We start from the raw sequence: 14,808 nt of genomic DNA on the forward strand, positions 1-14,808 counted from the left end.
CTGCAGACTCTGCTTCCTTACCAGCGGCGCTCATGCTGGAACACACCGCTGACGTCACGTTAAGTTTTATGGCACTCCCCTTTATTTAACACACCCCGCTTACAAAACAAAATATCAGATTATCTAACCACTGAGGACTGAAATACTCCGGTTCTGTCTGGGTCTGACCTGGAATCGCGTGTTCTTGTTAAACTCTAGATTTGATCAGTTCAGAGAACTGACGATTTACACTAGAAACACACACTCCAGTGGTGGACAGTGACGAATGTACTGTATTACTGAACCTTTACAGGTATCTGTACTTTAGTCTTTCCATTTTTTAAGACTTAAGGTTTACTTAAGGTTTACTTTTTCTCCTGCAAGATGCAAAAACTAGATTTTTTATGATATACAAAAGTGCCCCAAATACTGAATGTCCACTCAGAGGCAGTGTTTTAAAACTCCAGCAGCACTGCTGTGTCTGATCCACTCCGACCAGTACAATATACACAAACACATCAACTCCAGATCAGTGTCACTGCAGTGCTAAGAATGATCCACCACCCAAATAATACCTGCTCTGTGGTGGTGCTATGGGGGTCTTGAGAACACAGTAAAATGGGGCTAACAAAGTATGCAGAGAAACAGACAGACTATATTCTGTAATTATAGAACTACAACTTGTTCCTGTATGTGTTTCATCTGTGTTTCAGTCAGAAGTAGCGTCAAACCCAGGCTGAATCCCAAACGGCACCAAACTGCCTAAATAATTGGGTGTGTTATGAAAGTTAATAAATTCTAGCCTCTACAGCCAAGTAATGCACTGTCGGGTATGGATGTGGCTGAATCCCAAATGACTATTTTTTTAGCTATATTATGCACCATTTGGGTGCACTATCCAGTATTTAAATTCCTATGTAGCGCACCATGTAGGGAGCAGGGCCACTTGAGATTTACCCCAGTGTGAGAAGAGGGGCACCGTTGGATTGGTGCTATATAAGACTTGTAGTGGTATTCTGGTGACAGCAAAGATATTTGCATTAAACAGAGCTGTGTTATCATATCCTCATTGTCATACAGATAAAAGTTAAAAAGCTCATGAAATGACCGCAATATATAGTAATGAGTGACCGAACATTCTTCTCTGCATTCAGCAGTCCATGGTTGCTTGGCAACAATACCAGTAAAGCACAGCCTCTAATGGCTTATTGTTTTATTTTACCATGGTTATCTCCACTTTTATTCAAGTACTGGATTTGTGTACTTTTTAAGTATTAGATTGTGTACTGACACACACACACACACACACACACACACAAACACAGAGCTGTTTCTTGCTACATAAGGCTTTTAGTGCACCTGAGCCACCGGGGAGCCATGAGGAAAAAAACTAAAAATCTCAGCTTGTTTGTAGAAAAAAATCCCATTGAATCCAAAGATTCTTATTTTCTTTGATCAAAATTAATATACTTCAGGTGGGTGGGAGTGATGCATAGAGCCCCCCAAATGTTCAGAAAAAGCTCTACACGCACAGACAGAGTAGGACACTGAATGTAGCGTATATTAAAAATAAAAAGGTGCTTTCATGAACAAATGCTGCCAGATTCCAGTCAGTTAGGCCAGGGCTTCCTAAAGTCATGTAAGGGACTATGACTATGCACATGTTTTTCCCTCGTCTAGCACACTCGATTCAATGAATTAACATGTTCCTCATATGCTGGAAGTGTACAAATAGTATTTTATGCAATTAGGTCTGTTGTTTTATGATATTCACATATGTGGACAGGTAAATTTTAAGTTAAAATTACATTTTAAACCATTTCCTTTTTTTCTAATCATGTTCATCTGACACCATTTTTTTCTGATTAGCATGTTTGAGTGTAAAGTTTTGACAGGTGTGCCAGAGAAACTGGATTCAGATTGAAGAAATAAACTGAATTCATGATGATGATTAATGTTATGTTGTGGCAATAGGTCTCGAAAATGGCCTCAGATCAGCTCTGCATGGATGTGAACACTATTCATGAAAGGGTTAAAAGCAACGCACCAATTGCTTTTCACTTTCAGAAAGTCACGTGGACTCTCTTTCATCCAATCCTACTTTTATTTTCTGCCACGTGGGTAAAGTATTTGGTTACTAAGGCAACAAAAACAAGGAATGCTAGCTTGTGCAACATGTGGCAGAAGCACAGCATGGGAAGCCTATGAAGTAGGTACCACAACATCAGTTTTAAGAAATAGTGTGTGCTTCTTCAGGATGTTTTGGGTAAATTAAATACACATGATTTAAATTAAACTTAAATTAAATCTAAAATTTTGACCACCAGATGGATTAAAAATAGTGTGTTATATATGACATTGGCCAAAGATGAACGATATATCCAGTCCATGTTCTAGCTCAATGATTCTCAGCTTCATTCCCTTTAGAGGTGACCCCCTGGTCCACATAGTTTCAGCTCCTTCTGTTCTCTGCCCCAACACACCTGACCCAGCTCATCAGGTAAATATCAGGCCCATCAGGAGTTGGATCAGGTGTGCTGGGGAGGTGGAATGTCTTATCTAGGTTACAGCGAACAGGACTGATGTTGACATTTTTAGGTAGACCACAACCAGTTCCATGGAAGGAGGAAAGCTGTAACTGTTTCAGTTTCTGATAACAGTGATGAAAACCCCAGTCTAAAAACAAAAGCAGCACTCTCAGAGTGAGAGAGGAACATTTACTCCATTGTTATATTCACCAAATACTGACCACTTATTTCCAGCAGATTACTCGTTTAAAAAAAGCAAACAAAGAAATGTATACATTTTCATCTAAACTGCTCAGTTAAAGAAGCTAAAGAGTTCATTGGGACTTCCAGCCACCTAATTTGGAAAAAAGTGTCAATAAGATTGTGTGCATCACATCCAGGAAAAGATGACTGATTAATTTTATTATTTGATTAATAAATATAAAAATATGACTTTGTCAGGTAACTGACTATAGAGCACAGAGAATGAATTTTAGGATAGTTTACAGTACATTTGTGAGGTTTTCATAATAGAAAAAGGCATTTTTGAAAATGCCTTGTATTGACAGAAAATGTTTGTGGCCCTTTGTCTTACATAGTTTACTGTGTACGTGGAAGGCTAAGAGCTATATATTAACAAACAAACTTACAAAGCTGGTTTTTGACTGTGGCTGACCCAGATAGCAATCATATATTGGTCCGTTGGCTTCATAAGGTCGGCACCCCGCTGACTGTATGCCACTGCCATCCACCCTCGGACCACCCAGATTACAGTCTAACTACTGAAAGAAAAAACAGCAACTAGGTCTAATGTAAAATGATTTTGTTGAAAACGTTGCTGACACTGTGCTAAATTAAATTAATTTATTAAACTAATTTACAAAGGATAACGGAAGAAAGAAAAGGAGGAAAAATAAGGAAATGAGTGAAAAATGAGCGCTGAAAAGTAGCATTTGTCTAACACTCTGCTTAAACACCAGTGAGCCACCCAGAAAAGCCATTGGGCCACCAGCTTTGCCAGCAACCGGTCCACAGTGGCCTGCTATACTCTTGCCATCTGGGGGGCTGTATAACACATTAGTTGATTATTATTCAGGGACATAGAGAGCTACACAGCGTTGACAAATAAACAATGTTTTTTTCATCACAAGAAAAAGGATGCTTTTTAAACGGTTTTCTGAACGAATCTTAAATTAAAACATGACCATTGTGAAACGTAGCATTAGAGGGTAAGGTTGTGCTGTCTAACGGTTACAGTCCTTTCATCAACATTGGTTCAATCAGCGGCCACAAGATGCACGTTTCCAAACGCCATGCGCCTTTTTTGACTGGCCTGCGTAACAGCCAATCAGCATTCAGAATAACGTTCCACCGAGTCACGATTTGACCATTGAGATTTCGAGGATGTGCGTCGCTGCCACGCAGGCACATTTCTATCAACCAATGAGAATCAAGTGAGGCGGGTCTACGGGTGTATACGTAGCTGTAAGTACAGGTTGTCTCACGAACTTAGCTAGCTACGCTTTAAACCGTTGCGTTTATTTTAGTAACGTGCCTGAAATTGGTTGAATCTGACACTGTCGGTCATTTTACATGCACCATGTAACTGTAATTTGTAGAAAGTGTCATCTTTGGAAACAGAAATGCCAGCTAGTAGTCTACGTTGCTAGTCCGCTAACTCTGTACCTAGCCTAGCCAGCTAGCTAGAACAACATCAGTTAGAACGGAGTCAGAACTGAGCGGAAACCCAACTTGACGCTGTCTACAAATTTAATTCATAGTAACACTAGTTAGTACAAGTGTGCAGACTTCTTTTTGACAAACCGTATTGTTTTCATATTTAAAGGAACAAACGATGGCCCTTCCACACCATGGATACCGGGCTAGTAAGTATGGGAACTTTGCAATCTCACGTTGGCTATCTACTCTGCTCTGAATGTGAAATGGCAATAGTGTTGAAACATAATACGCATTAACGTATAATTGGTCATAAATCTCAGTGTCAGAGGTTTTACATCAGCTAGTATCGCTAATGAAAGATAAAACTACACGACACACGTAGCCAAAGCTGTTTTTTTTTATTTCTGATAATCGTTGAAACAATAAATGCGTCTAAAACACGTATTAGGGATTGCTGTTTGTTATTCATTTATGTAAATGTACGTTTCCTCATATAGCAAAACCCAGAGCCCGTGCAGCCCCTCCTTCAGGGGACCCCCTTCTTTTTGAGGACACCAGCTCTGGGGTGCCACCCGTGAACAGCCAGAACTACTACGAATCAGGTTATAATATAGGAGGTGGAGCAGCAGGAGGCCAAGGAGCTGGTGGAGTGAACACCCTCTTTACCGATCCAATGGCTAATGCAGCTATGATGTATGGCTCCTCACTTGCCAACCAAGGCAAGGATATGGTGAACAAAGAGGTGAGCTGTACAGATGATGGTTTCTGTAGCTTTTGCAGATCACACATTATGTCAGTGCTTCCTCTCTTTATTTGTTCCTCTTTGAATTTTCAACACTGGTCCAACTAGAAGTGAATTTCTGTGCTCAACAGATCAGTCGATTCATGTCGGTGAACAAGCTGAAGTATTTCTTTGCAGTAGACACCAAATATGTCATGAAGAAATTGATGCTTCTGATGTTCCCTTACACGCATCAGGTAACAAAATTAACTGGTACATCTAAATAGGAAATTATCATGACAAGGAGTTATCCCCAGTCTCAAGTGTGGCAATGATATCATTCCAAAGATAATATAGATACAATAGGATATTTTCATTGACACAATCTTAATGTGTTTTTGCTATCAATGTAAGTAGTTGCGTGTATTTCAAGCCTTTCTTTAACTCACATGTTTTCACATAATCTGTTGTGCATTAATGTGGAAAAAGCTTTATCTTGCCTTGCTTAGTTTAATATTTATCTCTAGAAAGGGCATATATTGACCTAATAAATGTCAGATATGGTATGTACCGTAACAACGTGTCTCTCTTAATCTCAGGACTGGGAGGTCCGGTATCACAGAGACACACCACTTACCCCTCGGCATGACGTCAATGCTCCAGATCTCTACATCCCCAGTAAATAATGTCCACTGGTTATTTATTCTGAAGATGTAATGGCTATAGGTTAAAGTTCTTTGCTTATCACATAACCTGAAGTGACGTGGTTTGTCATAAGCTGTATCAGGTTTTGGATGAGTTGCATTACAAGATACTGAGTGAGGCAAAAGATGCCATATGGACCGTTATTCGTTCTAGCTGAGCTAAAAGACCAGATTAAAATGTCATAGAAAAGACTGAACGCAGAATGAATATGTTTATCAAAAAAAAATTCAACAAAATCTTGAAGATTCCTTCATACTGTCTTGTAATGACTCCAAAATCTGTGACCAGCAGTCATGCTGTAGTAATTTAACATGGTATGACCATACAGCTATAGAATATTACTATGTAATACTGTCATATGCAAAAGTTTGAACACTGTTTTGTTGATTTTGTAGGTGAAAGTAAGTTAACACATCCTCTACAGAGAACAAATTTACATATGGCAATTTTTCTGCAAATTTGAGGGTGCAATTTGAATTTATTTAGGTCTAACATATTAGAAAAAACATTACAGTACATAACTTTTGCACAAGCCACATTTTCTGATTTATTTTTCCCAATATGTTAAATTCAGCAGATGAATAGTAATTGTATGTTAAAATGTGCAGAAGTGTGTTCTCTGTAGAGGATGTGTGCTTATTGTCACTTAGAAAATCAACAAAACATGTTGTTTGACTGGGGTGCCCAAATTTTAGCCTATGTTTGTATATAGTGTGACATGTCATTTTGTCATGTTTTTCAGTTTTTTGACGCAGTAGATTCTCTGTACATTTCGGTTGTCCAGTCCTCGTTTTATATTCTTTTGTTCTGTATTAAGACTGACATGAGAACAATGAAATATAATGTCATTGTATATAGATCTATTGGCCTATTGACTGCATTGATATAATGGAGCATGAAAACAGGTTTATTATTAAACTTCAGCGCTACTATATATCAGCACCAGGTACTCAGACTGTAGGCTACGACTATCAAATCAACTTAACTACAAGGCTTCATACAAAGCTTACTGGCCAGCTATCGGTTCAGTGCATAGCAGCATTAGCTTGAATGTGTTGTTAGTATTATTATTATTATTATTATTATTATTATTATTATTATTTCAGTGACCTCTAATTCAAAAGACCCGAATGATAAATGAAAGAATTATGTACTTTGGGCAAAATATATCCACTTTGGAACATTTTTGTTTATTACAGGGAGCAAGAGCAGTGATTTCCAAAAACACCATTAATTTTTTTTAAGGAGCAAAACATTGTAGACCCAGAGCTCCTAATATGGACTTGATGCCGCTTCCTGCGGAATGATGATGTGTTGTACAATAGACCAGTAAGACAGTAGACAATAGACCAATACAATAGGTTTACTGTTGTTTTTCTTGCAGCAATGGCTTTCATCACCTATATTCTGCTCGCAGGAATGGCTTTAGGAATACAGAAACGGTAAGTGGTTGTGCATCAGCGACTCAGACACAGAAATAACTTGAATAGGCATGCACCAAAACGTGAAATTTCTAATACTGCAGTTTTCTGTCTGCTCTGTTTCTACATTCATAGGTTCAGTCCAGAGGTCCTGGGTTTGTGTGCGAGCACAGCTCTGGTTTGGGTTGTCATTGAGGTTCTTGTAATGTTGCTGAGTCTCTACTTGCTCACAGTGCACACAGATCTCTCAACCTTTGACCTTGTTGCCTACAGCGGATACAAATATGTTGGGTATGTTTTTTTGTTTTTTTTTTTGTTTTTTTTTTTCCCCAGTTGAATCTGAAAAATCAGTTAACTTGTCATTTTACTCATGGCATTTTCCATTACTCTGCATATACACATCACAAATGTCTTTTTTTTTCCTCAGGATGATCTTCACTGTGCTATGTGGGCTACTCTTTGGCAGTGATGGCTACTATGTTGCTCTTGCCTGGTCCTCTTGTGCCCTCATGTTTTTCATTGTGAGTACAGGAGCCTGCTAGTTTCACATTACTGTCTGCTTAAAAATTGAGATCTCCAGATCGTGCCCTTAATGCAGTGACTACTGTAGTAAGTATGAACTTGGCTGTGTAAGTCAAAAAAACTATGGGCACTATGCCTGGCTAATATAATAAAATAATATCTTTTTTTTGTAGCCTGTTTGGCCCTTTGTTTTGGAGTATGAATGATTTGGTACTTTTTGGTACGTTTCAAAATGTACTGTTCACTCCCTGGTACCTACAGTCCATACAGGGAAACTAAAGCTGCAAAAACATCCCATTTTGAATTAACTGTTTTTATGATGTCATGAAAACAAACACAGTTACTTTTTTTTTATAAACTTTGAGTTTTCATCACGATACAAGAAGCAAAAAAGAACATATAGAAAATCACAATAGTACATTATCATTTTTAAATACATTCTATAAATTAAGAGTCCCACAAGTCGGAATCCTTAAACAAGGTGTTCATCATCTTCAGTCTTTTCAGTTCTGTTTTTATTTTTTAAAAACGTTCTTGCTTGTAACAAAAAGTTGATTGATAGTCATCCTGCGTCTCGATTTTAAGAGTTTTGACTTCACTATACAGATTACTAACCAGAAGAAATCATGTTTGTCCTTTGTCATCATTTCATTAAAAATCCCATAAAATGCAGATGTTCCACACTTCTCGAGAACAGTAACAGTTTAAAATAAAGTGCTCTAAAGTTTCCACCTCTCAGCAGTTCGGCATGGGGCACAAGGTTGTCTTAACGAAACAGCTCCACCACAGCTCTCACCGGAAGTCTCCTCACTGCTATTAACCAAGAGGAATCTCTCAGCTTTTATTCAGTCTAGAAGTACTTAGGCTCTGCCCATTCAAATAGAAGTTATAAGGAGTGTTTCAGCCTGGACTGATTTTTGAATGAACAATACAGGAAAGTCAATCAGAACAAAGCTTATTTACATGTATCGGTCTTAAAGTCACTGTACCTAAAACAGCCTGTTTAATTTTAAGGGATAAAAAGAGGTTGGTTAACTGTTTTTAGTACATAAAAACTACACAAACATCAAAAATAATAAAATGGCAATAATGATAAATGAGATGTTTAAATATCTTAACTATAAACATTCAAGTCTGTAAACGTCAGTGGTATTTTTGAAGAGAATGTTCCAACTTTACATCATATTTAAAAACTTCTCAGTAACAGTTTAATAAAATGTATATTTCTGTTCATGTTTAGGAGAGGAAAATATGACGATGTTTATTGTTATCATAAATCATGTCTCGTGTTGATAGTATGTAGCACACTTGGGACTTTTTCATCTGTTCTAACGAATCGAACCTAAAAAATAAAAATATTGTGATCGAGAAAATGTCTTGAAGTATTATTATATTTTTGCCCTATTGCCCACCCTTATTATTGATGTAGAAATCTAAAGGAATGTTAGTGATCACACACAAATTAAAATTCTCTGATGTTTCTCTGTTTCCAGGTCCGTTCTCTCAAAATGAAGATCCTTTCTTCACTATCTGCTGATTCCATGGGTGCTGGAGCAAGTGCTAAGCCCCGCTTCCGCTTGTACATTACTGTAGCCTCTGCTGCCTTTCAACCAATCATCATTTACTGGCTGACTGCTCATTTGGTCAGATGACCAGGAGCAAAGACTGACCTGAAAGAAAAGAACTTTAAAACGATGCAGAAAGCAGCGTTGGGCGTAAATAGGATCACTCCCTAATTTTTGCCAATACAAAACAAAATGTGGCCTGCCAACAGCGATCATTACATTGTGCCCAACTTTGAGGACTTACCATTGAATTCATTCTCTCACTTTCATGCAGAGTGGTTGATTATGATCCAACACCTCTTCTGAAAGAATGACTGTACATACCCATCTTTCAACCAAAGATTCAGATTTGAGTTTTTTTTCCCTTTTTGTTTTTTCCCTTTTTGCTTTAGTGTTATTGAATCCTTTTTCTGCCACTGCCTTCTAAGTCACAGGGAAGAAGTAGTACAAAACTTTCTGACGAAAAGTTGCGACGATTTGGAGCCCCTCCTAAAGGCAACACAATGTCTAGCTTAAACTTCCCCAAAGACAAAAATGTGTAATGCAAGAAAATCTGTAATTTTACATTTTCACCCTGGAACTTTGTGCTTTATGCCCAGTGTGACTTTGTGTGGTATATGGTTATAGTGTTAAACACATTGATTGCTGAACCTGTGTCCCTCTTTTCTATTTATCTGTGCATGAACAACAGTACTTTTCTTATAGTAAAATAAATGGTCAGAATTTTAATTTGCAGTCTTGTTTTTGTATTAGTATGCTGTATTTGTGTTACTATTTTTAATATGTTCTCAGCGTGCTACAGATTTTGGTGGCTTCAAGAAAAATAATCATATGCAGCATCAAGACCACTCTGTAGCATTTTCATATGCTGTTTGACCGTACCATCTTAATCCTGACCTCTGAACTGGGGGACATTCCGCAAAGCAAGAATTGCATGACCAGGGCCCACCCGCAGGCCCAAAGTTGTATTACACACTTCTATAACACAAGAATAACCAGTTTGCACTGAAGTCACTGTAGTTACTGAATAATTAGCCTTATTATGTAATAGTACTGGGATTTTAAGTTGTTAAACAGATAACTTTAAGCATTGAAATGTAAACAAAGTCATGCTGAGTGTTTTAAAGAAAAATGACCCATTCTAGAAAAAATCATGGAAATTAAACTACCAGAAGAGGCGTTATTAGCATTACACATAAACTCAGAAGGCACATGTATCTTCTCTGGTTGTTTGAATAACAAAAGAAATAGCTGTCTTTGTATTAATGTTTAAAGAAATCTTGAGTTAGTACTTTTCTTCAGAATGGTACATTTTTCTTCAAAACACACATAAGCGTTTCTCAACAAGGTGCTCAACGAGGCCTACTGAAATATGGAAAAGTCGGTGGAATTCTCCTTTAAGCTAAAAGTTAACCCTGACTGATAGGAGAGGAGTTTAGGTCTGTTAGTTTTGAGCAGTCCTCACTTATGTTTACATTATCTTTACAGAAAAATCCTGCTTTGTGAAATACATCTCTGATCGATCCACATTCAACACCATGTTAGAGTTGTTAAAATATCTTGTCTTTGTTTTGTAAAAACGTCAATGCATGTAGGCGTTGCTGAAAAACAGGTGTTTTGCTTTTTTAAAAGTCCATTTGAAGTAAAATGGGTGCTGGTCTCTTTAAGAAAGGGTCTCACTTGAGGCGCGCCGGCTGCAAAGCGTCTTTTTGGTTTCCAAGGAAACGTGAGAAAGGACAGGACGGAGAGAGAGAGCGTAATTCGATGAGTGGCACTTCTTTTGCTCTAATTTTAACAAAACTCCTGTTTTTGCTGCTTAATCTTATCCGTTAGGACGCAAAGTGGTCGTGTCTTCATTGCAGGCTCAAAGTTAGCAGGTGAGGTAAGTTTCTCATGTACAGCGCTGTTTATTCCTCACATGAAAGGCTCGGGACTGCAGGGCTAATTGTTGTAAATGTAACTTAATATTCTAGCGCCATTTTCTCAGGTGCATGTACCATGCGGCTTCACTTTTCTAACTAGCCTTAGACAGAGTAGCATTAGTCTGTAGAGGCGCGTAATATTCCACCTTTCCCTTTTTATAATTGTTAATATCTATGATATTTAGGTAGCTCACACTCTCTCCCTCCATTTCTCCTCAGACTGTGTCTGTGAGATTTTTTTGCTTGACTAGCTTGTTCAATAATTTACTAGCTTGCTGATTGCTAGCAGTCAGTCACGGATCAAAAATTTAGCCTTGGTATTGGTAAACACGTCCAAATTTACTTTACTGTGGGTTTAACTTACTTTGATATTAAGATAATAGAATTACAGATATCTTAAGTTAGTTAAATTTTTAATTTTTAATGTATGTTTAGTTAAAGGGGGACTTTAGCTAAAATGAAAAATGTAAACACTGCTACATCTGTTGTAAACATGCCTACTCGCCTCAATACGATGGTACTGAAATAGTCTAAAGAGTGAGATTTCCTGGTTTAAAGACTTGGACAATCCCCTTCAGATGATGTATCTAGAAGGTGGGCGGAACTACCAGCACTTTGGCACGGATACATGAAGGTGGACTGTTGTAATTATTATTTTTCCCCCACCAGCTAGCTAATGCAGAAGAAGGCCAGAAAGCCTACATTACTGCTAGGAAGCTGAATACAACATCTGAATAAATGACAAATAACATATTACATGCTAGTTTTAGGCCACAGTGGATCTCTGATCAGTTCTCTTTATGCCCCAACAGGCCAGCAGCTGAATGTGTGTTCCTGTGCCCCAGAGATTGGAGAGAGATGGAGAACGACACACACACACTGCCATCGCTTTCCCCTATACATTCCCCGACAAACCCCTCTAAAACCCTTTCTCTATCACCATCTCTTCCTCAGCCCTCTGCTACTATCCTTGATTCAACTCTTTCATCCCCAGCTCCATCTCCCTTTCACCCCCTGTCACCCCTTAGGTCTTCTGGAGGGCTTAACTCACACTGCCTCAGTCCCACAACTCCGTCAGACCAAGATGACCTGACCTGCCTCAACTGGCTGCATCAGAGGAACTTACTGGCCTTGCAACCGCTGCCTAAGATGCCTACACTGCCTCAATTAGAGTCACTGAACCCCCTGCCCACCCCAAATCTACCTTCTTCACCTACCAAGCCTCCATATTCTTTCAGCAGTCTCATCTTCATGGCGATTGAAGATTCCCCAGACAAAAGGCTTCCTGTGAAAGGCATCTATGAGTGGATCGTCAACAACTTCCCCTACTACAAGACAGCCCCAAGTGGCTGGAGAAACTCGGTCCGACACAACCTGTCCTTGAGCAAGAGCTTTCGGAGGATACACCGGGACAAGAGTCAAGTGTGTCTCAGTCTTCAGATTTACTTCACAAAAATTTGCTGTTGTGCTCACGTTGAGGTTCTCTTAAAACACTGTTAACTGTAAATCTTGTGTTTTTTTTGTTTTTTTTATCATAGTCTGTTGGAAAAGGCTCACTGTGGTGTGTTTGCCCAGAATATCGGCCTGCTCTTTTGGAGGTGCTTAAGAAAACTCATTATTGCCACAGCAACAGCAGCAGTTTGCTGAACAATCGCACATTGTGAGTATTGCGTTTTGTATTACCTTTTTGAAAGCAATAAACATTACATGTCAGTGTAGGAAAGAAATACTGCTTTTTTTTTAAACTAATCTAGTCTCATGACTGTTTATCTTTGGGACAGGTTGGAGGCAGCTGCGTATGGACAGACTGCTGTAGGTGACACTGCAGAGATTTCAGGTTAAGCATTTTGAGGAGATTCAATTTGGAATAAAACAAATCTGTAAAATTAATTAAAACATTTATTTAAATTATTAAAATGGCTTCTCTTAAAATGAAATTACATTTGGGGTTAGTAAAGCAAATTTGCACAAATAGCTAAAGGTTAAAATGTAGTTTTTCCTTTTTTCCTTATCTTGTGCTTCGGCTCCTCTTTTTCACTTCTTGCAAAGCTGGCGTGTGTGCTGTTGTCCTGACAACAACCTGGCATTACCGTGGCAACCTATAGCCACGACATGATGGCTGGCCTTTTTTTATCTGTCTTTTTCAGTGCACCAGTATGTAAAGTGATTTTCAAGCCTGAGCTGTGTTTGGATTCCTCTTTCATCCAACTATTACTCTATAGAAACAACTAGCTGTATTGTGACTCATGCTTCGGAAAGTCTTTTTCATGGTCATTTGCCTTTATTCAAGCCTGATGTCAACAGAGAAAAAAGTGAAAATGATAAGAGAGTAGTAATGCAAACAGGGAAATGTGTAAAAATCAGAGCATGAGTTGCAGTTTTGGTGTTGCCCCCATATTCATCTTCTGCTCTGTTCCGTATTACAGATTTGGATTCAAATAACCCACCTCTGTCCTCAAACCCGCCATGCTCTTTGATCCCTGACCATGAGGAGCTGGTTGCCATAGAGTCTGTAGAACTCTCAGAAGAGGCTTGTGAGGAGTCAGAGAAAGACCCCCTCTCTGACAGCGGCTACATCGAGTTCCACTATTATCAGTATCAGCAATACCAATACCTGGTTCTACCAGGGGATACCGAACTGGACCTGGAAACTGTTGAGATCCTACAACTTGATGCAGAGGCCCAAGAGGCTGCAGGATCACTGCTTGACTTAGCAGGAGGAAGCCACTGATCCTATGCGTTCAGCTAAGTACAAACATCTTGATGGAAAGATAATAGCCACTTTCATCTTATAATTTCCACTGCTTTATTTACTTTATATTTTTCGAAAGAAACTGCCTGAAATTTTACACTACCAGTCAAAAGTCTGGACACGGCTACCCGTTTTTTCTTATTTTTACTATTTACCACGTCTTTACGTAATTGTGAAGACATCAAAACTTATATATGTCGGGACCAAAAGAAATAGTCTCGCTGGGGTTTATAAATTCTTTTAGAAATTAGCCCTCATTTGCCTTGATGCAGTTTTACATACATTTAGCATTTTCTCAAGCAGCTTCATTAGGACCCTCTTGAGATGCTCTTCTAGGAAGATACATACATACTGAGACCTTGTTGTTGCCGAAAAACATCTGCGGGGGGTGTTTTTAAAAAATATGTGTTTTAAATTAACTTTTAACTTTAAATTAAAAATTTTTGTTTTGGAAATAATTTTGTACAGAGGCGTCAACTTCATTATTTAGATGGGTCTTAGAAAGCATTAAGCAGAAGTCTTTAGATTATAATTATAAAAAATACATATTCAGTTAGGTGTGTCCAAACTTTTGACAGGTGGTGTACATGCTACAATAGTGTTGTATGCACTGCATTCGCAGCTGTAACTGAACAATAATGGAATGAGAAAAAGAAATTTATGGATTTGGCCATACAGTTTTTATAGGCAGCATGCAAACCTGCGTGAATGGAAAATAAATGGGAGACCAAAATTGCTTTGGGAACAGCGAGATTGATGCAGGGAAGGTTTTATATACAGTACTGTGCTTTAATTCATTGTGTTTTTGCGCAATAAAATGTGCAAGAGTAAAGCAACATTATATATTTTGTCATATTTAACATTCAAGGAACAACTGTAGTAAACCATAGCCTTGTACTCTCCTTATAGTGTTTTTATTAAACAGACTGATGCATAGTTACCATTAAAATTTTGAATTATGTAACTCCCTTTAAAACAAACAGCACTGTTAATTGTCAGAGTGCACTTCCAAGACCTGGCTCATCAATACAGGT

The 14,808-nt window shown here is 38.4% G+C and overlaps 2 protein-coding genes across 3 annotated transcripts; both read left to right on the plus strand.

Moving 5' to 3' along the window:
* The first annotated feature begins 3,930 nt into the window (after window positions 1-3,930).
* On the plus strand, window positions 3,931-9,829 carry yif1a (Yip1 interacting factor homolog A (S. cerevisiae)). The gene is made up of 9 exons (XM_036568700.1): window positions 3,931-3,971; window positions 4,333-4,372; window positions 4,664-4,908; window positions 5,040-5,144; window positions 5,487-5,565; window positions 6,977-7,034; window positions 7,149-7,304; window positions 7,441-7,534; window positions 9,029-9,829. Exons 2-9 carry the CDS (start codon window positions 4,342-4,344, stop codon window positions 9,185-9,187), a joined length of 927 nt encoding a protein of 308 aa, XP_036424593.1. The 5' UTR covers window positions 3,931-3,971; window positions 4,333-4,341; the 3' UTR covers window positions 9,188-9,829.
* Window positions 9,830-10,834: 1,005 nt separating this feature from the next.
* On the plus strand, window positions 10,835-14,564 carry si:ch211-145o7.3 (forkhead box protein N2). Of its 2 annotated transcripts, none has more exons than XM_036568703.1 (5): window positions 10,835-10,982; window positions 11,835-12,444; window positions 12,561-12,682; window positions 12,804-12,859; window positions 13,449-14,564. In XM_036568703.1, the coding sequence occupies exons 2-5, from the start codon at window positions 11,881-11,883 to the stop codon at window positions 13,751-13,753; spliced, it is 1,047 nt and encodes a 348-aa protein (XP_036424596.1). In that variant the 5' UTR covers window positions 10,835-10,982; window positions 11,835-11,880; the 3' UTR covers window positions 13,754-14,564. The 2 variants fall into 2 exon arrangements, with proteins under 2 accessions (XP_036424596.1, XP_036424597.1); XM_036568704.1 differs by having other exon boundaries at window positions 10,835-10,977.
* Window positions 14,565-14,808: the final 244 nt, after the last annotated feature.

The sequence above is a fragment of the Colossoma macropomum genome, unplaced genomic scaffold (assembly GCF_904425465.1).
Source record: "Colossoma macropomum unplaced genomic scaffold, Colossoma_macropomum, whole genome shotgun sequence".
NCBI classification, from domain to species: domain Eukaryota; kingdom Metazoa; phylum Chordata; class Actinopteri; order Characiformes; family Serrasalmidae; genus Colossoma; species Colossoma macropomum.